Source organism: Eumetopias jubatus, unplaced genomic scaffold (genome assembly GCF_037043125.1).
Source record: "Eumetopias jubatus isolate StellerSeaLion01/CBP00866 unplaced genomic scaffold, mEumJub1_p1.0 scaffold_10, whole genome shotgun sequence".
Lineage (NCBI taxonomy): Eukaryota > Metazoa > Chordata > Mammalia > Carnivora > Otariidae > Eumetopias > Eumetopias jubatus.
Window position 1 is genome coordinate 75,793,466 of NW_028274816.1, and position 16,981 is coordinate 75,810,446.

Sequence of the window (16,981 nt, forward strand, 5' to 3'; positions counted from 1 at the left end):
TCCCTCCTGCCCTTTGGACTTTGTGTCTTTAGCTGCTCATTTTCTTCCTGTCCTTGGAGCTGGAAACAATGTCCTGCCCTTCCCTTTATTTTTTCTGAAATTAACATTTTAATTTTGTCAGTAGCACATACATAGATTTCCTTGAGAATATTACAGTGTTACCAATAAGGCCAAATATGATTGATAAGGGTGCTTTGATCACCACCGATAACCCTCCCTTCTCAGAAGTCACTCTCACTTTTAGCTGGATTGTGTATCCTACCGGATCTCTTGCTATGGGTTCATGTATGCATTTAAGACCCAAAGACGGGCGCCTGGCTGGCTCAGTTGGTGGAGCCTGCCACTCTTGATCTCGGGGTTGTGAGTTCGAGCCCCATGCTGGGTGTAGAGATGACTTAAAAATGAAATCTTAAAAAGAAAAAAGACCCAAAGAAACTATCTATGGGAGAAATATATATATATGATACACACATACATATGTATATGCACATATATTAAAATATAAAGGAGCAAGAACATAAATATATGCAAGCATATATTATATATATTTACATTTATGTTTATGCATATAAATATGTTCATTAAATATATGTGTATTTTCTATTCTATATACTTTATATTTTTTAGCTTCAATATGATAATACAGAGACTATGGTTCTGCAACTTGCTACTTTCATGTAGCAATGCCATCTTGCAGAGCTGTCCGTGGTAGACATGGGTCAAATCTAACTGCTCCATGAACTTTTGGAACATGGTTCCATCATGGTGGATTTGACCATTCCCCTACTGATGGACATTTAGATTGTTTTCCAAGTTTATTCCTCACTAACTTAATATTATCGTGTTGTCTTTTCTTTGTGGTGCCTACCCCCAGTCCCTCACCCTGCCCCTCCCAAAGTGGGCTCCTCCCTCCCCCCAACATTCCTGATGCGGTGACCCTTTCAGGCCCACACAGAAGAGCTGGAGGAGGAAATCGAGGCAGAGCGGGCCTCCCGGGCCAAAGCAGAGAAGCAGCGCTCTGACCTCTCCCGGGAACTGGAGGAGATCAGCGAGCACCTAGAAGCCAGTGGGGCCACCTCCACCCAGATCGAGATGAACAAGAAGCGCGAGGCTGAGTTCCAGAAACTTCGCCGGGACCTGGAGGAGGCCACCCTGCAGCATGAAGCCACCACGGCTGCTCTTCGAAAGAAGCACGCGGACAGTGTGGCCGAGCTCGGGGAGCAGATAGACAACCTGCAGAGGGTCAAGCAGAAGCTGGAGAAGGAGAAGAGCGAGCTGAAGACGGAGATTGATGACATGGCCAGCAACATTGAAACTGTCTCCAAGTCGAAGGTACCTGATCCCCTGCTCTTAGAAATGCGAGGCAGCCACGTCCACCTGCCCAGGGAGCAGACATAATTTGATGCCCCCAAACTCACTGCCTGTTCTAAACTGCAAGGCTCTCCTGCCTTCTGCTTGCTCCCAGTCCTCCCCAAATCCATTCCTCTCTTGGAGCTTGACTCAGTGACCTACTATGACTCAAGGTCTCATCATCCTTCCAGAGTTTCAGAAAGCTTTCAGAATTTTCCAATCCATCTGACATTTTCTAGAACGGATGGATTGCACCAAAGGGCCTTGCTAGGTATGGTTGTCTACATGCCGCCTCCTTAGCCCACGGTATCAATCCCTGGGGGAAGCATAACCAATGTGAAGTTATGCGTGAGAACAGGGGTAGATCCAAGTTTTATGTCACTCGAAGCATGTAAAATTCAGGAGGGGAGGGGCTCTTTAAGAAAATGTACACAAAATTATAAATACAAAGTTAGGCACGAAAGTAAATACTAATTTAGAGTGAGAAAAAGAAGTCACAGATTACTGGCACCCTGGAGACTCAGACCATTTGCCAGAAATGCCTCCCTAGAAATATATTCTGCTTGCATGCAGCTTTCCTTCTCCACCTGGAACCTTCTACAACTACCTGCATGATCTAGGGCCCATGCAAGTGAAGGTCATGAAGCTCAAACCTCACCAGCTTGCTGGTAAACCCACCCCTGTGTATGACTTCAAGGCAAAGCCTTCCTCAGACAGCGACACTGTGCTCCTAGATTCACGGGGCCTCTTGCTATCCTTGTTTAGGATCTGGACACCCACAGCCTGGGCTTTCTCTTGATTTCTTCCTCCGGGCCTGACTGCCACTCCTTTTTTTTCTCTCTTGCCTGCTTCCCCATTTTTCTGCCCTTCTTGGCTTTTTCCTCCCTCTAAGAAGTTATGTCTGTATGTATTCTCTGTCTCTGTCTTTGTCTCTCTCCCCCATGGCACCCAGGCCAGGTTGCAGGGTTGTCTGGGTTAGCAGAGATGACAGCACCTCCTTACCATCTCCCTTCCTCCATTGCTTCATGCTCTCTGTTCTCAATTTTAGAATCCAGTGGAAGAAGTACCTTATATTGCTTTATACTTTTTGTCATTGTATCTTTTGATTTTTCTCCTTGTGAGTTGCTGTCTCTTTTTCAACTACCCTACCAAAAGATAAAATTATTTTAGGTTCATATGTCATTTTCTCAAAGACATCCGAAGCCCCTGGAGACCTTCCTTTGAATCTAATATCCCTGCCTCTTCTGCCACCATCTTATACTTCCCAGTCTGAGGAAAAGTATATGCTCAACATATTTGTTTTATGATATAGGAGGTAGGAGGAGAAACTCTACAATATATGCAAGGTTTTTAAACAAACTTCACAAAAATATGGGCCAACTAGAGGCTGGGGGAGTGACTCCCTCCGTGCCACCTCCAACGTAAGGAATCTTCTGTATTATCAAATGAAATGTGCAACAGTGTCACCTGAATAGACTACTTGCAAACAAACAAAAAAAAGTAATATTATTCACAGGGCAACAGAATTACTTATATTACAAGAGGATCCTGGGGTTCCTTTGAGTAGCATCTTCTCAAAGGTTTTTTTTTTTTTACGAACCAGTCAATAATTATCTACCTGAGATAAGTAGATAAGTGGATAGTTGAAAGCCGTTGCTTCAACCTATTGGTGACTAAGCAGTCATCACAGATTAAAACTAAAGCAAATCTGAAGTGATTATAATTTTTTAAACTGACATGTATGTTGTTCTGCATTTTTATTTTTATTTTACCTGACAAGAAGCTAAACTATCCAACTTCCCAGTTCAGTACTGGACACCAGAAACGCATTTTTTCCATTCATGTTGACTTTTTTTTTTTTTAAAGAGTAACATGGAAAGAATGTGCCAGACTGTGGAAGACCAATTTAATGAGATCAAAGCCAAGGATGACCAACAGACACAGTTAATCCATGATCTGAACATGCGGAAGGCAAGACTGCAGACCCAAAATGGTAAGGGGGGGGGCTGGGTTTCAGAAGCTACAGGCTATGCGTCAGCAATGGTCAGCAACACTCATACATCTGTTTGGTAGGGGAGCTGAGCCACCAACTGGAGGAGAAGGAGTCTCTGATTTCACAGCTAACCAAAGGCAAGCAGGCCCTCACCCAGCAGCTGGAGGAACTTAAGAGGCAACTGGAAGAAGAAACCAAGGTAAGAATGCCTCTTTCTGGAATGGCAGAGTCAGAACCTGAGAAGCCACGAGAACTGGTTGGGGGTAGGGCTGCCGCATGAAGTCTGATGCTTCTCCTCTCTGCTGTGTTTGAGGGCAGGAACTTGTTCTTTGAGGTCACAGGGCTTTGGCATTGGATCTCCTTCCTCAGAGCCAGGGTGCTCCATCCTCTGGGCTCCTCTGTCCCTCAACAGGGTGGTCTGATAAACACCCCTCACCAGCCAGGGCATCCCCTCCCGCCACTGCACCAGCTTGACCATCTCTGCCTCTGTGTATTCTTTCACTCTGCTCAGCCATTCAGTCCGACCCCTCGAGATGCCCTCCTCTTTCTTCCTCCTCACTCACGCATCACCTGCCACAGCACCCGATTTTAAGTTCTCCTCCAAAAAGAGACTACATGACTTTAGGGACACACTTGGGACATATGCATAAGAGTAACATGGAAAGAATGTGCCGGAAAAAAATGGAAAAATGAACATGGAAAAACGTTCATGGAAAATGGAAAAAAAATGGAAAAATGAACATGGAAAAATGTTCATGGAAAATGGAAAAAAATGGAAAAATGAACATGGAAAAAAACATGGAAAAAATGAACCTCATCATCATGTTTTTGACTTCCATATCTAGATATTTATGCTCATCAAGCCCATCTCCCACTGATCTGTAAACTCCTCCTAGGCAAGAACGATTTTTCCCTAGTGCTAAACAGTAGAACAGTGCACACAGCAGGTGCCTAATAAATGCTGTCAATGTGCGTTCAAGCATTAGAATAGGAATCCAGAAGTCCACCAAAACTGCATTCTGTGACTTTGAGGTTGCCATGTATCAACTAAGGCTTACAAGACAATCTTCTGGAATTTTCCTGAGCCCCACTTACTTCTTCTAAAAACAAAACCAAGCGCTTTATTAGTGTCCCATCTTTCCGCTCTATGGTAAGGGTCTTCGGTGGACTGGGGTGGGGATTGTGGTAAGAACCAGAGTCGGAACGAGCAGTGAGAAGATCCATTTCAGGAACGAGACGGTCCTCTGGCCCAGATACAGTAGCAACTGAGTTCTCTTTCTTAGGCTAAGTTTTGCTGTCTGTGTTAAAAAAAAAAAAAAAAAAAAACGGAAATGTACACGACTGTGCTGGGTCAACAAAACTCCTTCTTTGATGGTGGCCTCAGAAGGTGTTTTGTGGGGCGCCTGGCTGGCTCAGTCGGTAGAGCATACGACTCTTGATCTCAGGGTTGTGAGTTCGAGCCCCATGTTGGGTGTAGAGATTACATAAAATCTTAAAAAAAAAAAAAAAAGAGTTTCGTGACCATCGAGATGAGAGCTAAATTGTCCTTCTGACCAGGCGGGAGTGAGCAAGGGAGGCCTCTGGGCACATCCTCCCCTGCCCAGGAAGAGGACCCAGAGTCATAGAAACAGAACAGCTCACATCAGAGTTCCCCAGTGTGGGGACACAGCCCCTGGTGACACCAAATAATACCTTTCTGGGTTTTTTTCACAGTGATAGCTTTCCATAGCATTGCATCACCTAGCAAGAAAACGACCCCCTTCTTAATTCTGTTTCGATTCTTCTGCTTACATAAGGGAAAGAGCTCGATTTGGATACCATCTCTCTAGCGCGTGCTCATTCTCCTTATTAAGGTGTAGAGCGAGTGGGCTTCAGGCACAGAGCCACACGGCAAGTACCTGGCTGGAAGGTGATCGACAACATTGCTTTACGTTCATTCTTATGGTTCCCTTCTGTTTGTGGCGAGGGTTAGTGTTTTTCTATTTAATGTAGTTTAATGGTTTACTTTTATTGAGATACAATAAGGAAGTCCACTTGACAAAAATTGAATAAAACGAGACATACGTGGATGTGGCAAAAGTTTGCAAAGGCAGCTTGGGAACAGCTCATGTTGGGAGATGCCGGTTTAGGGGAAAATACCTTATAGCTTGGAAAATGGCCAAACGTCTTTGCAATCTGTCACCACCGTCCTCCCGCAGGCCAAGAACGCTCTGGCCCACGCCCTGCAGTCGTCCTGCCACGACTGTGACCTGCTGCGGGAACAGTATGAGGAGGAGCAGGAATCCAAGGCCGAGCTGCAGAGGGCGCTGTCCAAGGCCAACAGTGAGGTGGCCCAGTGGAGGACCAAATACGAGACGGACGCCATCCAGCGCACGGAGGAGCTGGAGGAGGCCAAGTACGGGCTCCCCGGTGACAGCAGGAGAGGTGACCCCAGGATACTTGAGACTGAAGGGCCAAAAAATTCTTCCTGCCTTGAGAGACTCTTTCTTCCTCCCCAGGCCCTTGAGTTTTTGTTAAGTATTCAGATAGGGCGTCCCTGACCTTCCCCAGGGACTGTCTATTCCGCCTGGTTCCCTTGGTGGCTTCTTGGTGACCTGCTTTGCCACCACGCACTTTGGGGCTCTTCAGGTGATACTTAGCCCCTGTCCGCACATCCCATTCTATGTCTTGGTCTCACCCAGTCCCAGCCCCAAATAGACTGTTCATCGTCATCTGATCTGACATTTATTTCTGAAATGTCCACCTTTACCAAAAAAAAAAAAAAAAATCTGGTTCTCTTAGGAAAAAACTGGCCCAGAGGCTCCAGGAAGCAGAAGAAAACACAGAGGCAGTGAGCTCCAAGTGTGCCTCCTTGGAGAAAACCAAGCAGAGGCTCCAGGGGGAAGTAGATGAGCTGATGCTGGACTTGGACCGCACCAACACGGCCCATGCCATCCTGGACAGGAAGCAGAGGGACTTTGATAAGGTCTGCCCCCGAAGAGCCACGGCCTCTCACGCTGGGATGTTGGGGGAGGCACGGGCATTTGGGAGGTCCGCTGAGCATCAGGTCATAGTGTGGGCGGCTAGGCTTTGCAATGTCTCTTTGCTTTTGTGACAGTCCTTCCAAAGTGAATTTGTAGTCCAAGCTAATTCAGATTACTCTGAGACCCAAATACCTTTAAGAAGACAGTGGATGGCCCGTAGGAACATCAGAGTCTGGAGCCCGTGATCTAGAACGGGGCCCACCTTGTTTCTTGGGTCCCTGGTCCTTCCTGCTGTTCACGTGTCCCTGTGTCATCTCCCAGGTCCTTGCAGAGTGGAGGCAAAAGCTAGATGAGAGTCAGGCTGAGTTGGAAGCTGCTCAGAAAGGATCCAGGTTGCTTAGTACTGAAATCTTCAAGATGCAGAACACCTATGAGGAGGTGGTGGACCAGCTGGAGACGCTCAGGCGGGAGAATAAAAATCTGCAAGGTGAGCTCTCCCCCCGACGCACCCCAGGTGAGCACCTGTACCCCTTCTTGTCCCCTTCTTCCCACTGCCCCACAGAACCCTCCCATCTGCTCCGTTGACCCCGGAGCTCAGCCCTGCTGATGCCACAGACACAGTCAGAGTAAAGTGTCATTCTGGAACACGAAGGGCAAAGTGAGTTGCTAAGCTCTCCTCTTCTCGGAGAACAGGATCATCTGTGGATTCTGTCTGTACGTGGCTTTATGTCCTTGGGCATGTCGCTAAATCCCTTAGGACATCAGACTCCAGATCTGCAAAATCAGACCAGACCCAATGCCCCCTAAAGCCCCTTCCAGTCCCAAAAGGCCATGATTCTATATTCTATGCGTCATCTCCAGAATTTTCTTCCCTGGCCCTTGCCGCACCCATTTTATATACTTTGTGAAGTTTTAGTGTTCTTGCCACTCCACTCTCTGCATCGTTCAGGTGAGGCAACACACCTGTGTCGTGCCGAGACCTCACCTGAAGGTCTCCGCCATAGTCTCTCCTACATAAATGTAAATGAATCACCAGTCCCCAAGTTGCCAGGCAGGATGCCTCTGCTGTCAACTAGAGCCCAATCGAACAAGCTAAATCGAGCCTGTCCTTTGCATTAGAGATCTCCGACTTAACCGAGCAGATTGCAGAAACTGGCAAGAACCTTCAGGAAGTGGAAAAGACCAAGAAGCAGGTGGAGCAGGAAAAGTCAGACCTCCAGGTTGCCCTAGAAGAGGTGGAGGCAAGTGTCTGGGAAGGTCAGGAGGGCAGGACACCAAAGGAGAGGGAGGACTAGACCAGACCTTCGGGGCTGCTTCCTGCCAGGAGGTGCTGAGGCTCCATGGGGAAGAACATCGAGCCATCCTTGGGGAAACAGCTGTGCTGTGTTTCATCTCCTGGGTGTCCTCTAGTTCATCACGTTTCCCCTTTGGAAAATAAATAAATGCATTCGTGATGTCCTCCGTGTCTTCCTCTCGGGAAGCAAGAAATCAATCAGCAGGCATCCTGAGAGCTGGCTCAGAGTTCCTCGGCTCTAACAGAGTAAGACGCCAGCCGGTCTATGGCCACTGGGATTTCTGTAAAGTCAAAATAGGCCCAGTGTCCCGAGTGTGGCCAGCACAGGGCAGATGATAGAGCTGTTTCTAGGGAAATTTGCATAATGCAGGACAAGGGGAGAGTGATCACCCTGTCGTTTCAGGCAATAGGGTGGCTCCTGAGTCATGGTCCCTGTTAAAATAGGCACACCCAAACTCTGAAAAACAAACGGAGGGTTCTAGAGGGGAGGGGGTGGGGGGATGGGTTAGCCTGGTGACGGGTATTAAAGAGGGCACGTTCTGCGTGGAGCACTGGGTGTTATGCACAAACAATGAATCATGGAACACTACATCAAAAACTAAGGATGTAATGTATGGTGATTAACATAACAATAAAAAATTTAAAAAAATAGACACACCCAATAAAGGTTTTACTAATTCCAAAAGGTGCTCTGTCCCTCTCCAGACATAAAATTGTTAATAACAGATACAAAGCTTTAGTCCCAGGTTCATTACTAGGAGGGACATTTGGGGGTCACATTGTTTGACCTCTACTCATCTGTAGAATGGGTAGAATAATACTCATTTTATCATAAGGGCGAAGAAAATACCTGTTCAAGAAGGGGGGCTGCCCATGATCCCCCCTCTGCTTTGATCAGGGTTCCTTGGAACATGAAGAGAGCAAGATCTTGCGTGTCCAGCTGGAGTTGAGCCAGGTGAAATCCGAGCTTGACCGCAGGGTCACTGAGAAGGATGAAGAAATCAATCAGCTGAAAAGAAATAGCCAGCGGGCAACAGAGGCCATGCAGAGCATGCTGGATGCCGAGATCCAGAGCCGGAAGGATGCCCTGAGGCTGAAGAAGAAGATGGAGGGAGACCTCAACGAGATGGAGATCCAGCTGGGCCATTCCAGCTGCCAGGTGGTGGAGACCCAGAAACACCTGCGCAACGTGCAGGGCCAGCTCAAGGTGAGCGCGCAGGCTCTGGTGGACCTGGCTGGCGCTCAGCCTGTCCCAGGCTCTGGCCTCACATCTGGCTTTCCCTGCAGGACTCCCAGCTGCACCTGGATGAAGCCCTCAGGAGCAACGAGGACCTCAAGGAGCAGCTAGCCATCGTGGAGCGCAGGAATGGGCTCTTGCTGGAGGAATTGGAGGAGATGAAGGTGGCCTTGGAGCAGAAGGAGCGGACCCGCAGGCTGTCGGAGCAGGAACTGTTGGATGCCAGTGACCGCATGCAGTTCCTCCACGCCCAGGTGCATCCCTCCTCCCTCCATTCGGGGCCCACCCTGGGGGGCAGGCAGGACCCACACGGCAGAAGGGAGCACCCATCCTTCCTCCCAGACTAGCGGTCAAGACCAAGTGGCATTAAGCTTAGCTCTTGCAGGGAGGCTAGCAGCGCAGTAGAGCACGGGACTCTCAATCTCGGGGTTGGGAGTTTGAGCCCCACTTGGGGTGTAGCAATGACTTAAAAATAAAATCTTTAAAAAAAAAAAAAGCTTAGTTCTTGGAATAACGATGCTCCAGATGGACAGATTTCTGAGCTTTCTTTAATCGGAAGATAAAAGGTCGTGCATATTGTGGGAACATCAGAGAAAGGAAGGATGAATTATTGCATCAAGGTGCTGGAGAAGGCTTCACGGAGGAAGCAACATCTAAGCCACAATCATAGAAAATTAGAATTGTCTTTCAAAATAATTATTTTTATTACCTTTGTGAAAGTTTTTGTTTGTTTTTAAGGAGGTAGAAGTTTATTGAATACACCACAAGGGAGCAGTGAGCAAGACAACAGAAGACAGGCTGTCTGCCACCTTTATAAAAGTTTTATAAAAACAATTCTTTTTTTTTAATCTGTGTCTTTTTTTAAGATTATTTATTTATTTATTTGACAGAGAGAGACACAGCGAGAGCAGGAGCACAAGCAAGGGGAGTGGGAGAGGGAGAAGCAGGCTTCCCGCCAAGCAGGGAGACCGATGAGGGGCTCGATCACAGGACCCTGGGATCATGACCTGAGCTGAAGGCAGACGTTTAACCATCTGAGCCACCCAGGTGCCCCTATAAAAACAATTCTTTGTTATAAAATATAGAGCATACAAGCAAACAAATAGAAGAAAAATACCAGCCACAGTGCTACCACTTTGAGATCTTTCATTCCAAGCTGTCGAGGTCTACAATTATCATACTTTTGTAGAAATGTGATCAATGTTTTTGCAACTTATTTTCATTTTAACGTATCATGTACATATTTCCACACCTTTAAATAATCTACGACTATTTTATAAAAATATTTATTTATTTATTTATTTATTTATTTGAAAGAGAGCAAGAGGGGTGCCTGGGTGCCTCAGTAGTTAAGCGTCTGCCTTCAGCTCAGGTCATGATCCCAGGGTCCTGGGATCAAGCCCCGCATCAGGCTCCCTGCTCAGCGGGAAGCCTGCTTCTCCCTCTCCCACGCCCCCTGCTTGTGTTCCCTCCCTCGCTGTGTGTCTCTCTGTCAGGTAAATAGATAAAATCTTTAAAAAAGAGAGAGAGAGAGAGGACGCACGCTTGCACCGTGGGGGAAGGGGCAGAGGGAGAAATCTTCAAGTGGACTCCCTGCCAAGGGCGGACTCCCCCTCCCCCATACAGGTCTCGATCTCATGACACTGAGATCATGACCTGAACTGAAACCAAGAGTTGGACGCTTAACCGACTGAGCCACCCAGACGCCACCCGCCCCCATGACTATTTTTAGTGGCAGAAAAGTGGTCTGTTACAGTAGGGTGATATGGCACTTTTATTTAATTGATCCTCCACGCCTGGATGTTTTTAATTATTCCCAATAAAATTTTTACGATTAGAAGGTTTTCTATGATGAACTTAGTTATAATTAATTTTTCACATTTTCCCATTATTCTTATTTCCTTAATATTCCTAGAAGTAAATAGATTGCTGGAAGCAGAATTTCATGGTCCAAACAATAAAGACATTTGTAACATGTTGTAAATCGGCCTTCATAAGGTGGTCTCCATTTTTATTCTCATTGGGAAAATATGTAAGCACTCTTGCCTCTAAATCCTCAAAGACCCTAATTATACATTTTTTAATCCTCACCAACTTTATGGTTGGAAAACACCTCACCTTTATAATTTTGATTTTCTTGGGGTGCCTGGCTGGCTCAGTGGGTAGAGCATCCAATTCAACTCTTGATCTCAGGGTCATGATTCAAGCCCCATGTTGGGCGTGGAGCCTACTTAAAAAAATAAAATACAACAAAGTTTTGATTACTAATGAGTAATTATTTCTTCTGGTGTGTTCCACCTATCTGTACTTTGTGCCCTGTTTTCTTGCACGATTTGTCTTTTTAAGATGTTAAGGAAGAGAATGTTTTTTTCAGCAACATACATTGCGAGTGTTTTGCACCTTTTCACAACCCTTATAATTCTATTTTATGGTGTGTTTTGATCATTGGAACCATTTCTCATTTTCTATACTTATGTCTACCTATCCTTTGCTTGCTCTGACACCTTTTACTGAGTAATCTCTTCTTCCTCAAATATGTGAAAATCTACCATTACCAGTTACTCACTTAATTGATCTGCAGTTCTTGGGTCTGTTTCAGGACCTTCTGTTTGGTCAAGAATGAAACAGTATCTAGCAAATCCCCGGGGTGAAAAATAAGAAACATGATCGTGATTGATTTCCTTCTGCATGCAACTTTCTCCCCCTCGATTTTCCAAGCATCCAAAGATAACCTACACCTCTGGCATCTAATTTTTCCTATAGAACACAAGCCTGATAAATACCAAGAAAAAACTGGAAGCGGACATAGCCCAGTGCCAGGCAGAGGTCGAGAACTCCATCCAGGAGTCCAGAAACGCGGAGGAGAAGGCCAAGAAGGCCATCACAGATGTGAGCTCTGTTCCTTCTTTTCAGAGCCAGTGTTTGGAGATAGGGAAGGGGCTTCTAGGTGGGGACAAGGTAAGTAGGCTTTGTCTCCTGCTGACCTACAGTTGGTCGTGCTGGCTTCCTAGGGAGGTAGATGAAGCCTCAGGCAAACCCAACCGGGGAGGAGATGCATCACCAGTCATGGCAGAACGAGGGAGGCAGGACCAGCATGCACAGCCCTGACTTTGACAGCATCCTCCCTATACTCCCGGTCGGGATGCCAGGTGGCCCACTCGTACTTTCTATGAACTTCATCAGGCAGCCATGATGGCCGAGGAGCTGAAGAAGGAGCAGGACACCAGCGCCCACCTGGAGCGCATGAAGAAGAACCTGGAGCAGACGGTGAAGGACCTGCAGCATCGTCTGGATGAGGCTGAGCAGCTGGCCCTGAAGGGCGGGAAGAAGCAGATCCAGAAGCTGGAGAACCGGGTAGGGCGGCTCGAGAAGATGCTGGCTCCCAAAGTGATATCCGGTTCAGCCATCCGGGGCAGAGCCACCGTCCAGAAACAAGGTTGCAGGAAAGTGGGCACAGATGGAGTGCATGCAAGTTTGGTCTGAGGACTACTTGCAGAGCTCTCTGTGAGCCAATATGCCCACCTGTTTGTCCTTCACTGGTTCCTACACCCCAACACACACAAACACACACACACACACACACACACACACACGCACACTTTACAACACTCATGCGTCAGCAGCTGCAGAATGAAGACACTTGCAAATGTTCACATCCTGTTTTTATAGGAATTTAGTTCCTTGTAAGTGAAGGGAAATGTAATTTACATTCATAACATTACATAGTTGGTGTAAGTTACATTTTGGACCAGCCTCCACTTTGGTGAACAATGGCCCATCCTACGTAAAGTCTAGAGTCTCTCTTCACCTCCCAACCCTGGCTCCCATTCGTCTTAGATTTCTCAGTCTCTGGACGCAGTCGGGCCATAATGCTGGTAAAGCTGCTTGCTCACTCCGTCCTACATGGCAGGTGACTGGCGCTTCCTCTGGGCCAAAGCCCCAGGAAAATGCTACACCCTGCGCAGAGGCAATCCTGCTTTTTCTGTATCTGGGAGTTTATTTATACTTGCTTTTGTTTCTTTGCTAAGAAGAAATGGATCCCTTTGTTGCTTGAACCCTTTGCTTTTCCCTTTAGACCCGTGATGGTTTATTTCATTTGTTTTGCAAATGGCCTCCATTACCAGTTGATGTTCTGGAAAAGGGCTGTGAGGGGGAGCTTGTTAGAATGTCTCTGTTGTCCTGGGAGGGAGGAAATGGTGGAGTGGGAAGAGAAGGGGGTGACCTCTCCCAGCAGGGAGGCACCCCACATGCATTCAGCCTTCAGGCCAGCCTCCCAAGGATGTGATCACCAGCACACGTACACCATGAATGTGAACGAATTTTTTTTTTCCGTTAAAAACGACAAGGCTATAGGCACGTAACAAAAGTCAACACCAGGGAAGTCACAGCTTCTTCCCCCCAAATTCTTTAAATGCTTACTTTTATTCTTCCCAGTCATCCTCTATTGCATGAGTTTAAGCCTGCCCTCACGGATCCCTCCACTGAGAGAGGGATTAGAGCCCACGCCTCCCTCCGTGATTCTTTGATTCCTGGGCCAGTCAGCCCCCCTCATCCCATGGGAGGCACTTCGACTGGCCTCCAGGCCCAGATGCTGCATTATCTTTAGTTCCACGAACCTCACAGAGGCCACAAAATCATTGGTAAACAGCTTCCCAGGGCTTGTGGGGTGGCGGGGTGGGGGGGGGGCGCGGTGAGGATCGCTTTTGGAACAGCGCCCAGAGTTAACCCCGGGCCACTGGCGGAGTCCAAGGTTGATTTGTTGAGTCCACAAGCCCAGAGCTGCCCGTGTCTGTGGCCGATGGGATTCCCCGTGGCTGGCCGCCACCCTCACATCTTGGCTTTCTCTGAACTGTCGTATTGGGGCCACCGTTGGTGAGCTGTGTCCTCGGTGGCTGTCCTGTCCCCTCAAGACTTCAGGAAAGCCAGAAGCAGCTATGAAATGAACACTACCGGCGGGGCGCTTTATCATTTAAGACATACTTACACACACTCTAATTTGACCCCCACGTTTGAGGCAGGTAGAGCAGGAATTACAGCCTCCACCCTAAACACACAGAAACTCGCCCTGGGGCTTGAACACACCTTGACCATTTGTGGCCCAGCCTCTGTCCCTGGCTCCCCTCGGCCTCATCTGACCAGAAATCAGGCCTCCTGAAACTTTCAGACTTCACCTGCGGGGATGTGTCGGGGCTGAAGCCCAGGCCTTGCCAAGCCCCTGACCCCAGAGTTAGAGGCATCCGAGCCCAGCCTGGTGGCCCCGCTGTGAGCACCGAGGGCTGCATCTTATTCTCATTTGCACAAGGCCACCACACCAAGAGTGGTTCTTGAGCCATAGGAGGAGACATTTTTACAAACTATAATAAGGGGATCCCGAGTTCATACTAAGATGACCGGCCAACGAGTCCACGGGAGAAGCCTGGCCACTCTGACCTGGACGCTGGGCTCTCTCCCCACAAAACCCAGGTGCAGGAGTTGGAAAGTGAGCTGGATGCTGAGCAGAAGAGGGGGGCCGAGGCTCTGAAGGGGGCCCACAAATATGAGCGCAAAGTCAAGGAGCTGACGTACCAGGTAGGCATCCTCAAAGCCTCAGTGAGCGCTGGGTTGCTCCAACCCCAGCAGAGCTGCGGTGGCACGGTGCTATGTTTGCAGGCCGAGGAGGATCGCAAGAACATCCTCAGGCTCCAGGACCTGGTGGACAAGCTGCAGTCCAAAGTGAAGGCTTACAAGAGGCAGGCTGAGGAGGCTGTGAGTAGGGGGTGGTCCCCTGAAAGCCCACGCCCAGGGACCCCCAGCCCTCAGCAGGAGCCTGTCCTGTCACAGGCCCAGGTTTTCATTTGCAGGCTACAAAGTCAGGGACGCCTGCCCTCCTCCCTCCCCTGGTCTGTGTTAAACACGCCTGCCCACCCCCCAACTGCACCTCCTTAGTGCCTTCTGCTTCACCTCATGTGGCTAGCCCCCTCACTTTATCCCCCACCCCCAGAACATTCTAGCCCACCCTGCGAGCCCCACCTCACCCTGATGCCCCAGCCAGCTCAGCGCTCCCTGCGCCGGCAACCTGGCCTTAGACGACCCCCCCATCCTGGTTCACAGCATTGCACCTTGCCCTGTCCCTTGGTCTCATGCCTTCCTCCTTCCCACTCTCCCTAACTCCCATCCATCCTTCCCGACCTGCCCTTGATCAAATAGACCTCAGGGATTTTGTTACTAGCAGGGAGCTGGGCTGGGGCGGCAAGGGGTGGGGAGGACTTCTTCTGTTTCAGAAAAGAAATAGTTTGGGAAACTCTAGGTTAAACCAAGTTGAACTGGTAGCTTTCGAGGATTTCTCAGATTTTGTCGGTGACATGTAAGGCACTCTTCAAAGTGGACAAGACATTCCAGAATGCAGCTTTCCGCCCCCCGCCCCAAACCAGAGTGGAACTTGGAGCCTTTTTATTGTGTGCAGAACAGCCCACGGGACTGGTGTTCTGAGGAACAAAATTTGGGGGACTCTGCAGTTGATAAATGACTGAGCATATGGCTTCTCTCTTTGTCCTGTTTCCCCCCCTGCCCAGGGGCTGGTGGTTCCGCCTTGACCACAGGGAAGCAGATCTGAGCTGGTTAATTGGAGGGGGAGGGATCTGTGCCCATTGGATGAGCAAGGTCACAGCAGGACTACCTGGGAGGGAGGGTGCCCAGGAGGCCACCTTCTTCAAGAACCTTCGGATTGCCCTCGGTCAACGTGGACAGTGGCCTGGCCACCAGGCAGACAATCCCAGGGCAAAGGGAATTGGGCCACTGGCCTCTGACCTTCCAGGTGCCTTGGGAGGACTCAGGACTTGGGTCCCGGCCAAAGAGCCCCAGTAGGGGGGCTTCCTCAGGCTCTTGCCCCTCCATCTCCCATTCAGGAGGAGCAGGCCAACATGCAGCTGTCCAAGTGCTGGAGGGTCCAGCACGAGCTGGAGGAGGCGGAGGAGAGAGCGGACATTGCCGAGTCCCAGGTCAACAAGCTGCGGGCCAAGAGCCGAGATGTGGGGGGCCAGGTGAGAGCAGATAGCTTCCCCAGAGCACCCAGAGAGAGCGCGGAGGGTGTCGCTTGGTGCCTCTTCCCTGCTGCTGGCCATGCATTCAACAGACGCCACCCCTTCAGCCAGGCCCCTGCTGGTTCCAGAATCATGGGGCAATGAGCAGCAGGGGACAGGGGGCCACACGCCTTGTCACCCCCATCCCTCCCTGTCCTAAGTGGCGCTGCCCAGGAAGCCCCTGTTTTTGGGGGGACTCATCCCTCTCCAGCGGCCCCACGGCTTTGTTTTTACTACGTGCAAGGGCAGACAATGCCATCCCTCAATATTTTTTCTGGAAGTTAGCCTTTCCAAGCTCTCCACGTGAAGGCAGTACTCAGCCTTGCCTTGGGTTTGACTCATTTCCTGATTGTTTTTCTCCCACAGAAGCTGGAAGAATGAGGCTTTCCTGATGCCCGTTGCCATGCGACACGCTGGGAGAGGGGAGGGACGATGTTGGGAGAAATAAAGTCTCCTCGCTCCTCGTCTCTCTGGCTCTGTGTGTTCATCATCACCGTCTATCCTGCTTGCTCGGAGTGCTTGGAGAGGCTTGCCCTACCTGCTATACATATAAAGAAATAAGGGGTGTGAGAGTGGGCCCTCTGGCTCCAAGCAGGAAAGGTGGAGAGCCAACCCACCGCCAAGTAAATCACCAGCTTCCTTCACACTCAAGTAAAGCCCCTTGCAGATAACTAGAGCACATTTTCCTCCTCGGAACACGCAATTGTTTCAAATTCACTTCCCCGGTTTCTCTCTCAACTTTCAGACAGCGAAACTGGGCCCAAGTCGATGAAGCCCTCTGACTGCAGTTACCCGAGGCAGAGTGGAGACGAGACGCCCAGGGTCCCAGACTCCCAGGGAGTGCTTTCTGCTAAGAAATTCTGCTTTTCCATCCCTTCCTTCTTAGGGGCTGTGTTTTCATCTGCTGCGCCCCATGACATCTGAGCAGGGAGTAGGTGTGCCCCAACTCATTCCCTCCTGGGAAACACTGGGTAGGGGCTTGCCTGCCTTCTCCTTCCGGCTGTGTTCACTGCCCTCCACCGGCACGGATCCCTCCCACGGTGCCCAGAGCCAAAATGTGAAGGGAGCAGATGGGCCCCGAGAGCC

At 49.2% G+C, this 16,981-nt stretch overlaps 1 protein-coding gene across 1 annotated transcript in view; it reads left to right on the plus strand.

Annotated features, from left to right (window-relative positions):
- Window positions 1-16,276, plus strand: part of LOC114225285 (myosin-13) — a 48,398-nt gene extending 32,122 nt beyond the window's left edge. The window contains exons 25-39 of the mRNA XM_088027043.1: window positions 946-1,332; window positions 3,217-3,343; window positions 3,424-3,542; window positions 5,542-5,738; window positions 6,125-6,308; window positions 6,628-6,793; window positions 7,426-7,547; window positions 8,499-8,807; window positions 8,888-9,091; window positions 11,601-11,726; window positions 12,021-12,191; window positions 14,301-14,405; window positions 14,487-14,582; window positions 15,722-15,856; window positions 16,262-16,276. Of these exons, the coding sequence (XP_087883169.1) occupies window positions 946-1,332; window positions 3,217-3,343; window positions 3,424-3,542; window positions 5,542-5,738; window positions 6,125-6,308; window positions 6,628-6,793; window positions 7,426-7,547; window positions 8,499-8,807; window positions 8,888-9,091; window positions 11,601-11,726; window positions 12,021-12,191; window positions 14,301-14,405; window positions 14,487-14,582; window positions 15,722-15,856; window positions 16,262-16,276 (2,463 nt within the window). The remainder of the gene's footprint in view (window positions 1-945; window positions 1,333-3,216; window positions 3,344-3,423; window positions 3,543-5,541; window positions 5,739-6,124; window positions 6,309-6,627; window positions 6,794-7,425; window positions 7,548-8,498; window positions 8,808-8,887; window positions 9,092-11,600; window positions 11,727-12,020; window positions 12,192-14,300; window positions 14,406-14,486; window positions 14,583-15,721; window positions 15,857-16,261) is intronic.
- The last annotated feature ends 705 nt before the right edge of the window (window positions 16,277-16,981 follow it).